The sequence below is a fragment of the Phoca vitulina genome, unplaced genomic scaffold (genome assembly GCF_004348235.1).
Source record: "Phoca vitulina isolate PV1807 unplaced genomic scaffold, GSC_HSeal_1.0 scaffold16, whole genome shotgun sequence".
Classification (NCBI taxonomy): Eukaryota; Metazoa; Chordata; class Mammalia; order Carnivora; family Phocidae; genus Phoca; species Phoca vitulina.
Window position 1 is genome coordinate 28,190,008 of NW_022589719.1, and position 14,784 is coordinate 28,204,791.

Here is a 14,784-nt window from a genome sequence, read left to right on the forward strand (position 1 = left end):
GGGACAACCCCTTTTTTCAAACCAGAATACCCAAAACTGGCCTTTGATTGGCAAATGCTGGAAAACCTCCAGGTGTTCAAACGCGGCCTCGTCACTCCCCTCTCGGGAGTCTCCTGTGAGAACTGAACTAACAAGAGGCTGGCGCTCGGAGACGCCCACCGCAGCGCCGTCTGCCAACAGCTACAACTCTGATGTGTGTTCCGAAGGCGGGGTCCATGGACCATTACAGATACACACACACAAAGGCCGTCCTGGTCAAACATCTGTGAAAACTGGGTCAAACAGTTAAAAAGTTTTTTGCAGTTTTCAAAGGCCTTACTAGCTAGTAAGCATTGTGAGCCTCCAAGGGGGAGAGCAGCGGGCCCAAACTTTCTGGACCATGGAACGCTGACCCAGCAGCACACGCGCGGAGCTGTTGCGCGGCACCAGCGGGGACCTCATGCTTGGCCGCACTGCCCCCGCCCCAGCACAGTACCTCAGTCACGGCCCCCCAAGTCTCACCTCACATTCCCTTACAGGCTCCAGCAAGCTTCCAGCCCAACACGCTGCGGGACTGCTCTTGTCCAGGGTCCTGAAGACCTCCCTGGGCCACCACCCCCGCCCCTCGGCCCACCTCTGTCATTCCCCCTTAGAAACTCCCCCTGCCAGCAACACCCCTCCTCCCTTTTAGCAAATAAGCACTAAGACTTCAGCTTCGTTATCACGTGCAAGAGGCCACCCCACTTCAGTAGCCAAGGAGCCCTACTTCCACCCCCAGAAGAGGCGCTGGCGATCTCACCTTCTGTTGCTTTACTGTGCTGGCAGTCTCCCCCGGAACCAGCTCTACTTCCAATGTTCAAAAGCCAGAGTCTGGAAAATCTTCTGGATTTAAGCTGACCTGGGACAGGTTCTGCAGCACCCACAGCAGAAGACTCCTTCCTGACAGGTTCACACTTCCTCACCAGCAAAAAAAGGCTATTTTTCCCTCACGTCCCCCTCCCTTGGCTGCTGTGGAAGGCAACCCCACAAGGAAGTGGCGGCACGCGAGCGACATCTGGCGGCACAGATGAATGACTCTGAAACACAAGGTCGAGGCCTGCAGAGCCCTGAAGGGCCGTGGGAGTCTTTCTGGCCAATGTGCTCCCTCCCCAACCTTCCCAGCTTGGGCTTCCTTTTATAGACACACACAGGGAGGTGCTGTTTATTGTTTTCTTTTTTTAATGAAACTAAATCACTGCTTACAAAAACCTGCAAGAGCCCTCACGCCCATCCCCTTCACACTTCCCTTGGCTCAGCCTCTCCCCATCTCCCAGGAACTGAAACTCAGTGAGTGCCATGAGGGGAGAGGCCCTGGGCTCCGACCCGAGCCTTCACAGGGTGACAGTTCTACCTCCCATGATCCTTCCTGTCAGGCTGGAGGTGGCATGGATGAGGGTGGTCCCCGCCGCCGTGGCTCTCAGGTCACCACCCAGACCAGAGTGAAATGATGTGAATGCCCCGCCCCAGAGACCCCCCTCCCCCAGTAGTCTCTCCCCTTCCTCCCCCCCACCCCCCCACCCTAATTCTACCCCGCTACTGAGATGAGGCCCAGCTCCCAGATCCGAAGGGCCAGGGCCTACAGACTGTAGAACTTGAGGCTCCTGTCCATGCCCGTTGAAGCGATGAACTTGGCGTGGTGCCCAAAGGCCACCCCTGTGGTCAGGCCGCTATGCTCTGAGGAGAGAGACAAGAGGCAGTGGTGAGGCTTCTCCCCCTGAGGGCTGAGCGCTGACCCAGAGGACACACTCCCAAATCCATCCAGTGCTCCCCGGGTCAGTGCTCACGTACTCTTTCCCCAGTCGCCTCTACACTCCCGAGGGCAGGGTGCTAGTCCGGCCTGCACACCACCTGTCCCTAGGGCCTTACTTGACGCCTGGCATACAGCAAGCACTCGAGTTTTTCTTGTGGGCTGAATTAACAGATGAACGTCAGCGCCCCCACCTGAGCTTTCGGGGCAACTGCAATTCTGCTCAGTTCAAGTGCTAGAAGTGACTGGGAGCCAGCGGAGGGCACAACAGACCAAGCTGACAGGGTCTCGTTCTTCCCCTTCTCACAACCTTAGTTTTACAGATTTAGCTGAGTTTTCACTTCGGTTTAAAACCTCACTGCTCAGCTGGCTGGTATATGTTTATCCTTTGTAGTTAGCTCTAACTCCTTGCTTATCACTGAGACAGTTCCTTAGCGTGTTCTAGTTCAGGGGGTTCCCATTTAGGGAACCTGGGCCCCCAACACAGGGCAGGGCTGGGCCAAGGGCAGAAGAGGCTGGGTGACACGCCGCCCTGGATTCAGGTAGTTCATGAGCAGCAAAGCAAACTCCTTCTAGGTTTAGGGTAACACCTGGCGCCCCGACTAGAGAGCCCAGGCTGGGCTGCCCCGCCTGCTGCTCCACCTCACTCAACTCCAAAACCCCGGAGCCCAGTGAAGGGTCACAGCTAGGCCTGCACACCCCTGTAGCACACACACTGAGCAGGGCTCAGCGGGACATGGGGGGCGGGAGGAGCATCCTGGGGCCCACCCACACCCTGCTGATCAGGGGGAGAATTTCATCAACAAGGACGGCAAGCAGCTGCCGTTCGCTCAGCTCCCCGGCATGCAGCGGGCACCCTGCCACCATGCGGGCCACTTCTGTGGCTCCAGCTGGGACATCTGTGAAGCAGTGCCAGTGTGACCTTTAAAAAAGGAAGAAGCTGCAGCTCTCAGAGAGCAAGTCGTGTACCCAGAGCCACACAACTATTAGAGGAGGTTTGCAGCCCCCACTATCCACTGTGCCCGCACTACTTTTCTTCTCCAGCATCCACAACTGCAATCAAGTGATTGTGAACTCGCTCCACTTCCGCTTTCCTAAGCGGACTGGGAATTCCATTAGTGCAAGGCCTGGATCTCAGTCCCAGCTCCATCCCACAGCAGACAAAGACACGATGCTGAGCAACGGCAAATCCTTACTATGTGCCAGACACTGTTCTACGTACGCACGTGTATGTCATACACACAGCTACTTCCTCTGTTTGTACGCACGTGTACACACATACACAGATAACTTCATATACATACAGGCTCACCTAAACCTCACGACCACCCGGTGGAGTACGCACTGTTAGCATTCCCCAGAGAGACCGGGCAACTTGTCCAATGTCGCACAGCTTGAAGTGGACTTGAAGTGCTAGAGCTGGCATTTAAAGCCCAGCAGTCTGACTCCTGAGTTCATTTTCTTAGCCACTCAACTCTGTTGTCTCAGGTAGTGATGAAAAGCTGCCTAGGCAAACTCACGCCCACCCCTAGAAATTCCTAGCCCGGTGGTATCTGCCCTCTTCATTCTGGGCCAGGGCACCCTGGGGCCTTGGGGTCCCACAGTCAGACCCTACCTGTGAAATGAAGAATCTCTGTCCACTGCTTGCAGATGTAGATCTGGACATCAGTGCCCCCGAGGGCCAGGTAGGTACCGCTCTGGTCAAAGATCAGTGACTTCACCTGCCAGAACCAGGAGAGAGGTCGCACGAGAACAGAAACTACAGGGCAGTCAGGGATAAACAGAAGTTAGATCCATTCGGTGAGTAACCGACAACTGAGGAACCCCTACCGACAGCGCAGGGGAGGGAGGGGGCACACCTCAAAGTTGTTATCCAGCTGCAGTGTCTTGAAGTTTTTAAGCTTGCGCAGATCCCAGAGCTTGACAGAGGAGTCATCGGCCGCCGTAGCCAGGTAGTAGCCATTCTCCGAGAAGGCAATGCTAGTGATGGGGCCCGAGTGGCCGGGGAAGTTGGCCACGTTGGTGCGCTCCTACGGTTGGAGGATGGGTAGCACAACATCACCCACTGGTCATGAGAGGGAGAAGATGGAGTTCACCAAATGCCTACCTCTGAGCCGTCCTCCTCCATCCTTCAGGGAAGGACCACTAGCAGGAACGGCAGAAGCAGATGGCCCACCCCAGGAACCCCGGGCCACACCTATCACATCACACACACACACGGCCACAGTCTCTCCACCCTTGGGACACCCCCAGGGCCAGGTGCCATCAGCACTTAATCACACCTCGTAGTCAAGAGCTCAGAACCTGGGCCTTAGATGGAGGCTGCCATGTCCTACCTTCAAGTCCCAGATCTTGATCTGCGAGTCCATGGTGCCTGTCCCAAAAATGAGCCCATCGGGGTGGAACTGCGCACAGGTGAGAGCTGTGGGAAAGGGAGATGGAGCTGTGGTCAGAGCCCACGGGAGAGACAAACACAGTGAAAGGTTCCTCGCTCTTCACACTGCTCACTATGCCCAGCACAATGCCTAGCACCTGGCAGGTGCTGGCAGCAAATGTATTTTAAGAAGAAACAAGCAAATGACTAAATAAAACATAAAAATAAAGGATAAACAGCAAAAGACAGAGCCCAGCAACTGTGAAGTGACTTACAGCAGCCAGAGGTCTCATCTGTCACCTTGGTGAGCACACGCCCTGTCTGGATGTCAGAGAAGGCCCAGTACTGAAAAAACAGAGACAACAGAGCCAGTAAGAAAGTGGGTGCCCTTCAGGAAGGCAGGGACCCTATTTCGGCAAACCCTGGCAAAGCTAGCCCCTCTGAACAGAGGAATATTCTCCTCTGGGGTTCTGGGGAACCAGCTGGTGTTGGCAAGATGTTCCCTCCTCCCAGGATGTTCAAGCTCGGAAACCAGCAGGCCTCTGCAGCGTCCAGGCTGGGACCACACCTGGTCATCAGAGGAGCTCAGGAGGTAGTCCCCAGTGGCATGCAGGCTGAGGCCTGTCACAGCGCTCTCATGGGCCCGAACAACCTGCACACAGGAGGCATTCGGGACCGACCAAATCCTGATAGTAGCATCTGGAGAGGCAGAAAACACCAGCTCCTGAAAGGAAAGCGGAAGAGATGGACCATAACAATCTTACAAAAGGGGGCTGGGGACGGCCATAACCCCAACAACTGCTACTCTTTCAGCCCTGTCCTGCCTAGAGCCATCCATCCACCCAATGATGCCTAAGAGAGCCAATGGTAAATGCTATTTAAAATAGTAGATCAAACAGCAATGGCCTAGATGAGGAAGCCTAACTATCTAGAGGTTAGAAGGACAGCTGTACCAGAGAACAATGTCCCACACCCTGTTTCTAGGACCAGAGAGAGCAACGTGGCTGGTGTGACTGAGGAACTGAGTTTGTTTTGTTTTTTTGTTTTAGTTTATTTTACTTTGTTTAAATAGACACACGTAGCTAATGGCTACTGGCAGGGATAGCGCAGGTCTGAGCAGCACTGGGTCTAGGAGGGGCTGCAAGGGCATGTTCCACGTTCCAGTACCTCCCACGCTTCACCTCTGCAGGGGCAAGTTAATCCTCAGAAAAATTGGGGGCAAAGAGAACTTACATAGTGTCAGCCACCAATTATTTAGATTAGGACATTAAAAACTGTAAGGCAGAACCAACTACGCTAGTTCGTCAACACGATTTTATAAGAGACATAACATATTTTTTTTTTTTTTTTTTTTTTTAATTTTTTAAAGATTTTATTTATTTATTTGACAGAGAGAGACACAGCGAGAGAGGGAACACAAGCAGGGGGAGTGGGAGAGGGAGAAGCAGGCTTCCCGCTGAGCAGGGAGCCCGATGCGGGGCTCGATCCCAGGACCCTGAGATCATGACCTGAGCCGAAGGCAGACGCCTAACGACTGAGCCACCCAGGCGCCCCAAGAGACATAACATATTAACACCCAGTCAGCAAGAAAGGAGTGCTTTCCATCTGAAATACATTTAGTTTTAGGGCTCCTGGCTGGCTCAGTCGGGGGAGCATGTGACCCTTGATCTCAGGGTCAGGAGTTCAAGCCCCATGTCGGGCACAGAGATTACATAAATAAATAAAACTTAAAAAGAATAAATGAAAAACCAACAAATAAATACATTTAGGTCCATGAAAAATTCATGTTACTCATCTACTTCTAATTTCCTTAAGGGACAGGGAAAAGGCTGACTGTCTGGGAAGCACAGACTCAGCCACTCTCCTACAGTCTCAGGCCCAAACTGTCCCAGACCTCAAGACTCAAAACCTGTAAGGTCAGTAACCCGGTCTAATGAGCTGCCTTTGCCCCCTACGCCAGCACCCATCTATTTAAGCCCACACCACTTTCAATAGTCAACATCAAGTTCCCCACCCCCAACCCCACAGAACCATGGGAATGTGGACAAACCTGTCCTTCCCAGATATGCTGAGTCAAGATTTTGCTAAGCTTTGTTTTCCATAGTTTGTATTATAGATACTGTAGGGTTTTTCCTCTTCCTAACGTAACGTATGTCTCTGAATATGCTTATTCAAGCTCTCTGTTTCCTCTCTTCCCCTGCTCTGAAGGCCACTGCTCTAGGAGGTTCTACAGAGAACAGGGCAACCCCATTACTGCAAACAAAGGCCTAGTGCCCACTCTGGAGGCTCAGCGCTTCCTCGGGCCCGATTCACTTCGACAAGGACACAGTAGGGCACTGGATGACTGGGCCGCGACCCTAAGCCACTGCAGCAGGGCTCAGGAATGAGGAACCCAGGGTGACTGGCAGAACCCTTTACCTGGGAAGGATGAAATACCACACTGGTGACTTTCTTGGTATGGCCTTTGAGGGTGGCCAGGATTTGCTCAGAACTCTTGTCGAAGACGACAACATTTTTATCTGCCCCACCTAGAAAGGACCCAGATGAGATACAAAAATGAGTCACGCCCACCTGGGTCCCTCTGCTGAAGAAGGTACTTTTGTCCCCAGGCCATGCAGAGGACAGGAGCATGCACCTTCCCCACCAGCCTCCCCGCCTTGGCCTGCTGGGCTTGGCTGGCTCTCACCAGTAAGAATCTTGTTGGTGTCGGCAGGACAGAGGTCCAGGGCAAGGATCCCAGGAATGCTGGCACTGTGCAAACCCTGAGCAGAGGGCACAACATCAAACCCAGTCGTGGCCAAATGCAGGCCGGCCATAAAGCCACACAACTGCCCCATTCCATCCCCAGTCCCAGGGAACAAGAGCGACTTCTGTTCCTCATCCACTGCACTTGGCCTTCTGCCCGGACACAGCGCCACCCTGCGGCATTACTGGGAAAGCCAGCACCAGGCAAGAAGAGAAGCCCTGAGAGCTCTGCAGCCAGGGCAAGAAGCCGGGGCTGGGGCTGGTGCACAGCTCTACGGCCACCGCTCCCGATGCTGGCCGCCCAGCCCAGATACTGGCCCAGACGCCACGGGGGGCACCCTGACTCCCAGTTAGCGGGGACCTGGCCACTCACCACGTGGGATGCCACCTGCCGGTATTTGCTCAGCTCCTCCGGCTTCACCAGCTCCTCCGGCACCGTCTTCCCTCTCTGAGAAAAAGCAAAAGCCCCCCAACAAGAGCGGCAGTGAGTGCAGGATGCAGCGACCTCCCCTTCTCCCGAAGGCGGCAGCCGCCTCCACTGGCCAGCTCTCCCCTGGCTCCTCTGGCTCCGGGAGGACTCACCTTCTTACGCTCCGTGGTGAGCACAGTGGCCTTGTCTTGAAGCTGGGTGAGAGAGAGGAACAGGCACAACGTGAGACAAGTTACTTTGCCAGGGCAGCGGCATGCTAGACACTGGTCACATCTGCAGGTGTCACCTGCACTCGTGATCTGCCAGGTTCTGTGCTAAGGGCTTACGGGCATTCCCTCTTCTTACTCTCACCCCAACCTGATGAGGTGGTGCTGACCTTACTTCACAGAGGAGGACACTGAGCCTCAGAGGAGTAAGGTCCCTTCCCCAAGGCCTCAGTGGTGACAAACGGCAGAGTGAGCACCTGAACCAACTCCCACACCAAGTCTACACCATCAAGACAGCGGAGATGCAAGGTCAGCACAGACAAGACACAAACGATTAACTCCTACAAAAGGTGAGTTCTGTGCGTACAAGAGGGCACTGGCCCTGGAATCTGGCCCGCTCTGCCTTTGAATCTTAGGCTCTGGTTCTTTATCTGTAAACTAAAAACGGCAATTCCCCTTCTGTCTCCCTCAGAGAAAACACATGACAACGTGTAACAAAGTGTTTTACAATCTGCAAAGAACCCCGTGAACAGTAAAAGCTACAAGTTGCACTTATCAGTAATTACAATCTTTTAAATTCTCACAAGTCTACAAAGTAGACACTGTTATTCTCAGTTTAGAAACAAGGAAAATGAGATACAATGTTGGTTAAGTCAGCCCAAGGTCATAAAGCTTCTAAGAGGTGATAACAAAGCATGAACATGGGCAGTGCGGCCTGAGTCTGTGCTCTGCACCCCTCTGCTTCAGTCCCACATGGATGGGACTTCTATTCAATCTGGACTCAAGGCAGAGGGTGAGAAGTGAGGGCCCACGAGCATTCCCACTGAGTGACTTGCTACAACTTACCTTCTGGATAATCTCGGGGGTCATTCCCACCAGCTCACCCAAATCCATCGGCTCGCCTGCACCCTGAAGACAAGAAAGTTAAAGGTTAGGGAGGCACAGAAAGCCAAAGACACGTGCAGAAGAACCATGTGCAACATCGCACACAGGGGCTATGGACTGGCGGGGGGGGGGGGGGCTGGCCATACTCACCGCAACACTCGGCTGTGAGCTCGGCACGGCCTGCGGCACGATGAGACCAGCCTGTGGTTTCAGGGTGGCCAGAGCTGAGAGAGAAGAATACATTAGAAATGGGGTATTACAAAGCAGGACCAACCCAGAGTGGGGGATGGCGGGGCCGAGGCTGCACCTTCTCGGGCAGCTGTAACTTCCTTGGTGAGACGGGCAATGACACGGCAGGCGGCATCGTGCTGGTACAGAGCGTGGGACAGCTCTTGGCGGGTCGTCTGCAGCTGCTGGCGCAGAGTGAAGCTGTGCAGCATGACTGCATCCTGGGGAAGGGAAACGCCACTGTGAGGGGTGGGGAGGAGCAGGGAGCACCCAGCAGAAGAGTCAGCCCTTGATCAAGAGGACACTGCCCCGTATTCCCACAGCCTGGACCAGTATAAGTAACTCAAGCGATACGTGAGGGACGAGGAATGTGCTGGCAGCCATTCTGGAGCTGCTACCCCACACCAAATACTGGGCACAGAGAGGAGTGGGAGCCCGCTCTTTCGCACCCCCATCTCCTCTAATTTACTGGCAAATCTCAACGTCATGCCGTCACCTCCCCACGAGGGAAGAATAATGCTGCTGCTGCCATTTGTGGACTGCCCTCATTGTGTCAGGTACTGTGCAAGACAGTCGCTCAAGATGTATTCACTCATCCATCTTTTAGAGAGCCTATTACATACGGTGCAGCTCTTGGCGCAGGGGATATACTGATGAATAAAACAAATCCCTGATGTCACAAGGTTTATACTCTAACCTTATTCTAATTCTCCCCCAAACCCTGAGAGATTGGCACAAATCCTTGTCCTATAGTCAGGAAAACCAGGACTCACATATGAGCAATTTGCCCAAGGTCATATGGCAAATGAGCAAGGGAGCTAAGTGTGGAACCCAGATCTGTGTGAGCTCAACAACCAGGCTCCTCCTCCACTATCATCCTGCCCCTCAAAAAAAAAAAAAAGCTCCATCTTTCCCAACCCAAGTCTTAGAGCATTGGTCCCCTCTCTTCAAGTAGAGACATCAGTTCTCTTCCACGGACTCACCCACTCATCCTGCAAGGCTTTCAGAATGGCTGGGATGCTGGTAGCAGAGGGAGGCTTGGGTCGGATTGGGTGAGCAACTGCCAAGAGAGGGAAAGCAGGTATGAAGAACCATAAGCCGGGGACTCTTCCTCTCCCCCACCTCTTTCCTCTTTAGCCTGCATTAACAGAACACCATCTCCTCCTCCAGCGCGCTGGCACCACCTCCCAACTTCTCAAGCTCTGAGCTAAAACAGCCCTGGACGGGGGCCAGCCACCAGGCACCTTTGATGTCAATGAGCTGCTCCTCGGACAGAGGCTGGTTGTTGATGGGGTCTGTGCCATTCTCTGCAATATACTTCTCAATGAGCCGCCGCTCGTAAACATGATTAGAGACAGGGGACACGCACGGGTGCTCTGGCACTTCATTGGAGACTGTGGAGAAAAGGCAGGCAGTGAGCTTGGAGTGGTGAAAGGGACCCTGGGACAAAGGGATGCCTCACAGGCAACTGGCCCCAACAAAACCACACGTCCCCACATTCAACTAACAGAAAGCAGGACATGACGCTAGTTTTGTAGTGTCCCCAGCATCTTTTCAGCTACCTAACTAGCTTCTCCATCACTCTCCTGACAGGTAGTCAATCAACAATTACTGCATGACTACTATGTGCCACGTACCTACAGAGCAGTCAGTGATCCCCGCCCATCTCCATCTGGAACAAAGATGCCCAGCACCCATTATACTCCAGGACACAGAAATACACATGGCCACTCAAACCTCAGTCTAAAGCCAAAATGGATTATCAAAGAAATTACTAATGTTACATTAAGAAGAAACACTTACAAGGCATTCACCAGGTGCCAAGCATGATTGTAAACATTTTCCATAGATTGACTCAACCTCACAACAACCCCCAACAGAGGTATCATTGACACGCCTGCCTCAGTAGACTATGCACCCTTGAGGATAGGGATTACAGCTGGTCTGACTTCCAGTACGATGTAGATGCCCAGCAGGCATCCAGTAAACATCTAACAAAAACATCTAAACACAATCAAATGAAAGGAAGGATGGTGCTGGGAATATGGAAAAAACCCTCCTCAACACTGAAAGAAAACAATGAATGTGAAAATATTCTCCAAACTTTAATTTCTTCACTATGAAAGATTCCTTTATCTGGCCCTCATTTCCCTTCCTTCCTTCCTCCCTCCTTTTGGATTCATGGAGAGGTTCTGAGAAGAGCACAGGGCTTCCGAGTTGGAAGCAGATAGAGAAAGGGATGTTCTAGTAACCTGATGACACAGTGAGAATGGAAAACATCTGCGTGCCGCATTAAAATACCAAAAGGAAAGACCGTGCAAGGCAGGAAAAAAAAGCATGGATCTGGGGTCGGAGAAACGACCTCCACCACCCAGCTCCGCCACAGTCTCCTCCAGCCTTACATCCTCATCTGTAAAACCCCGATCTTCCTTTCTGCTTTGGAGAATTCTTGTGAGGATAAAATGAGATCACGGACTTGGAAGCGCCGAGTCAACCAAAGGCTTTATAAATGTGCGCTGTGTTCGGTAGTCGTACAGGGTGAGGCTGGGAGCCAGGGACCTGGATTCCAGCCCTGTCACTGCCTCTAACTCGCTATGTGACCTTCGCAAATTGCAGAATCTCTGACTACCCGAGCGGGACCTCAGACGTCATGCAGTGCAATGCCCTCTTTTTGCAGATGTGGAAACTGAGGCCCAGAGCCTGCGCCAGATCACAAAGCCAATCGGAAGGGAGATCCTGCACAAGCCCGATTCCTACACCACAGCTGTTTCCCTGCACCAGCTCCCTCCATCCAGGCCTCAGTTCACTGCGTAAACAAGGTGCTTGGCCTCAGTGACGTCTGCGACAATAAACTTGAGGCGTTATGTAAACTGTGAAGCGCTGCGCAAATGCACCCCACGCCGAGTAGGAGGAGGACCCCCGCGCTGACAGGTGGCCGCCCTGCCCCCAGGGAGCCCTGTTTTCGCCTCCGCCCCGACCCCGGCGCCGCAGCGGCCCGCAGCTCCTCCCGCTCCGCGCTCCGGCCCCCTGCGACCCGCGATCGGCCGCAGCCGACACTCACTCGAGCAGATCAGGGACATGGCGCCGTCGCTGCGCTCCGAGGCGCCTCACACCGGGCTCCGGGATTCGCTTCTGCGCCCCCCCCGGGCCGCTTCCGGTTCCCCGCTGCTTCCGGGACGCTCCGCGGCTAGCGGGGAGCGACCCCGCCGAGCGATGCACGCGTAGCGCTTCACGTGGGGCTGCGGCCGGTCGCGCGCCTCAGCCTCCAGCACCTAACGGAAACTGCCCTTTCCCAGAATGCAACCGGGCAGGAAAGGGCCCGCCAGGGAACCTTCGGCCATTTCCGGACCGACTCGGCGCCTTCCGTAAAGCGCTCCCGGGGACTGGGGCAGAGGAGGTTCCAAACTACATTTCCCACAATGCAGTGGGATTTTTAAAGCCAATGTATTGAGCAACACTTTCTTGAGACCGTCGTCTTACAAACTTTGGAGTGTATGAGAATTTCCTAATGAACTTTTTAAAATACATCTTCCTGGGGTCCGCCTTAGAGAGTCTGCATTTTTCGTGTGTGCCCCTCGTGATTCTGAGGCAGGTGTATCTCCGACCACGCTTTGAGAGACAGGGCTCGGTGACCGCGAAGAAAGCGCAGGTGCAGATGGGTAGAGAAACTAGCACTGAGGAAAAAACTGTTCTGGTTCTGCCTCTACTACCAATTTGCGCTGTGATCGTGGGCAAGTCATCTCCTTCTCCGCCCCTCTCCTACATGACTTCCAGGCCCCTTCCAGCTCAGATCTGTCAGGTTCTAAGTGGCTATCTGTAAGAGGCTCTAAGGAATCATGTACAGAACATGTGGTGTGGGCTATAAGGGATCCAAACAAAGCAGGACAGACAAGTGTAATCAGGGAAGTCTTCGTGGCTGAAGAGGGGTGAATGAGCTGGATTTTGACAGGTAGGCAATATTCAGATAGAAGGGGAGAACAGAGGGCATCCCAAGAAGAAGAGCATGAGCAAAGGCTTGGAGAGAATAAAATTTACAGGTATGAGGGGCAGAATGGCATAGGAGCCTGAAGTCTGAAGTCAGATTGCGGGTGCTCTAATCCCAGCCCAGCCAGCTAGTAAACTGTGTGAACTTCTCTGCCTTAATTTCTTCATCTGTAAAATAGGGGGAATGATAACAAAGGTTGAACTAGCTCATAGGGTTGTTGTGAGGAGTTAATATTTAAAAAGTGCCTTGGGGGCCGCTGGAGTGGCTCAGTCAGTTAAGCGTCCTTCTCTTGATCTCAGCTCAGGTCTTGATCTCAGGGTTGTGAGTTCAAGCCCCGCTTCTAGCCTACTTAAAAATAAATAAAATAAATAAAAAGTGCTTTGGACTTTGCCTGGCACATAGTAAGTATGATATACATATTCGGGTTTGTTATCATTATCCCTGAATCCAAGCAAGATTGTCCAAACTACTATCATGTCTCCCCTGCAGCAGTAAAATAGCATCCTAATTGGTCTTGCTTCCAGCCTAGCCTTCTAATTCACTCTTTACAGAACAGCCAGTGATCCACTTTCCATGAAAAATCTATTCCTGCTACTCCCCAGGCTTTCCATTCATCCAACAAGTATTGATTGGGTGCCTCCTAAGTGCCAGACTCCGCTCTGATAACTGGAGATACAAATGGTGAACAAGGTTTCTGCTCTGTTGGAGCTTACATTCTTTTTTTTGGAGGGGGGAGGGTCGCGGGGTGGCAGAGACAATCAACACATCAGAAGAAAATTCCAGAGTGGTAAGCGCTAAGAATAAAACAAATCAGAGAAAGATGGATAGGAGGTGGTGTGGCTGGGAGAGATGGGCTGCTTTAAGCAGGGTATTCAGGGAGGGCATCTCTGAGGAGGTGACATTTTTGCTGAGACCTGAATGAGGGAGAGTGTTTCTGGCAGAGAAAACTTGCCCCCAGGTCCTGCACCATCTAGCCCCTACTGACCTCCACCACCACACCTCATCTTCCCTCCAGCCACACTGGCCTTTCAAGTCCTCAAACTTAGCCCCTCTGGCTGGTTCCACTACTTGTGCCTGGCTCACCTTCCTCCTCTCTCCTCCCCTCCTATTCCCGCCAAAGTAAACTTTCAATCTCATCTTAAATGGCACTTCCTCTGGGGCCTTTTTCTTGACCCCTGTCTGAAGTTTAGACCCCAAAGCACCCTGTAATTCTCCTTCAAGCCATTCTGGTAGCTATAATCATTTGATTATTTAATTGCTTACAAGTGTCTGTTTGATATCTGTGTTCTCCACTAGACTTAAACTCTGTGACATCAGGAACCATCATTGTTCTGGTCACTGTTGTTCCTCAGAGTCTAACACAGCACCTGACACACAGTGGGAACTTCATAACTGTTGTTGCTTGAATGACAGGCTGCCCGACACCAAGTATCTTGAATATTTGGATTGATAGGGAATAAAATGGATGCATTTAGTCAGGGCCTTGAACCAGAGGCTAATTAGACTTGATAGGGCTGGCAGCAGAACAGCAGCTGAGCTGTGGAGTGATAGCTACACTTCCAAAAGATTCCTCTGGAACATACTTACTGAATGGGTTGGAGGAGAACAGACTGGAAGAAGAGAGCCAGAAATTCATTTGTTGAACAAATCCTTATTGAGTACCCACTGTGTGCCAGTCAAGCACTATCCTGGGCATTAGGGATACCACTGTGAGCAAAAGCAGAGGTGTCCCTATCCTGGGGAGCTTAGGGCTGTGACTGAAAAATGGAGAAAACAGGCAGTCCTTTCAAGGCTTGTGAATTTCAAAAGCCAGCCCCTCATGGATAGAAAGGATATAGGGTTAATAATAGGAGTAAATATTACAGGTAAGAACTTGATCTCAGAGTCCTCCCCACTCCCCCCCAATCTCAAACTCCCACAGGGGAGCTAAAGATCCCCTAGGCAGGGAAGGAAGACATAGTAAAAAAGGGATATATGTGTAGCTATAAGTCGCACCTTGAGGAAGGAGCTCTCTGCCTTGCTCCCTTGGCCAAGGCTGCTGCTACTCGGGAACTAAGGGGACATGTTGGCCAGTAACCCAGAAGAAGCTCCATTTCTCAGGTGGATTTAGTGGCAACCTGTGTGGGCAAGTGATGGAAGAGTAGGCAAGACAATGCAGCTCAACTG

General features: G+C 52.5%; 1 protein-coding gene across 1 annotated transcript; it reads right to left on the reverse strand.

The window, feature by feature from the left end:
• Nucleotides 1-1,174: 1,174 nt before the first annotated feature.
• Nucleotides 1,175-11,915, reverse strand: PRPF19 (pre-mRNA processing factor 19). Its single transcript, XM_032414897.1, has 16 exons — nt 11,695-11,915; nt 9,878-10,027; nt 9,617-9,693; nt 8,713-8,854; nt 8,556-8,629; nt 8,367-8,429; nt 7,467-7,508; nt 7,258-7,332; nt 6,826-6,901; nt 6,558-6,667; nt 4,708-4,863; nt 4,415-4,484; nt 4,102-4,187; nt 3,625-3,795; nt 3,381-3,486; nt 1,175-1,692 (listed from the first exon to the last, which is right to left on the reverse strand). Exons 1-16 carry the CDS (start codon nt 11,711-11,713, stop codon nt 1,595-1,597), a joined length of 1,515 nt encoding a protein of 504 aa, XP_032270788.1. The 5' UTR covers nt 11,714-11,915; the 3' UTR covers nt 1,175-1,594.
• Between the last annotated feature and the right edge of the window lie 2,869 nt (nt 11,916-14,784).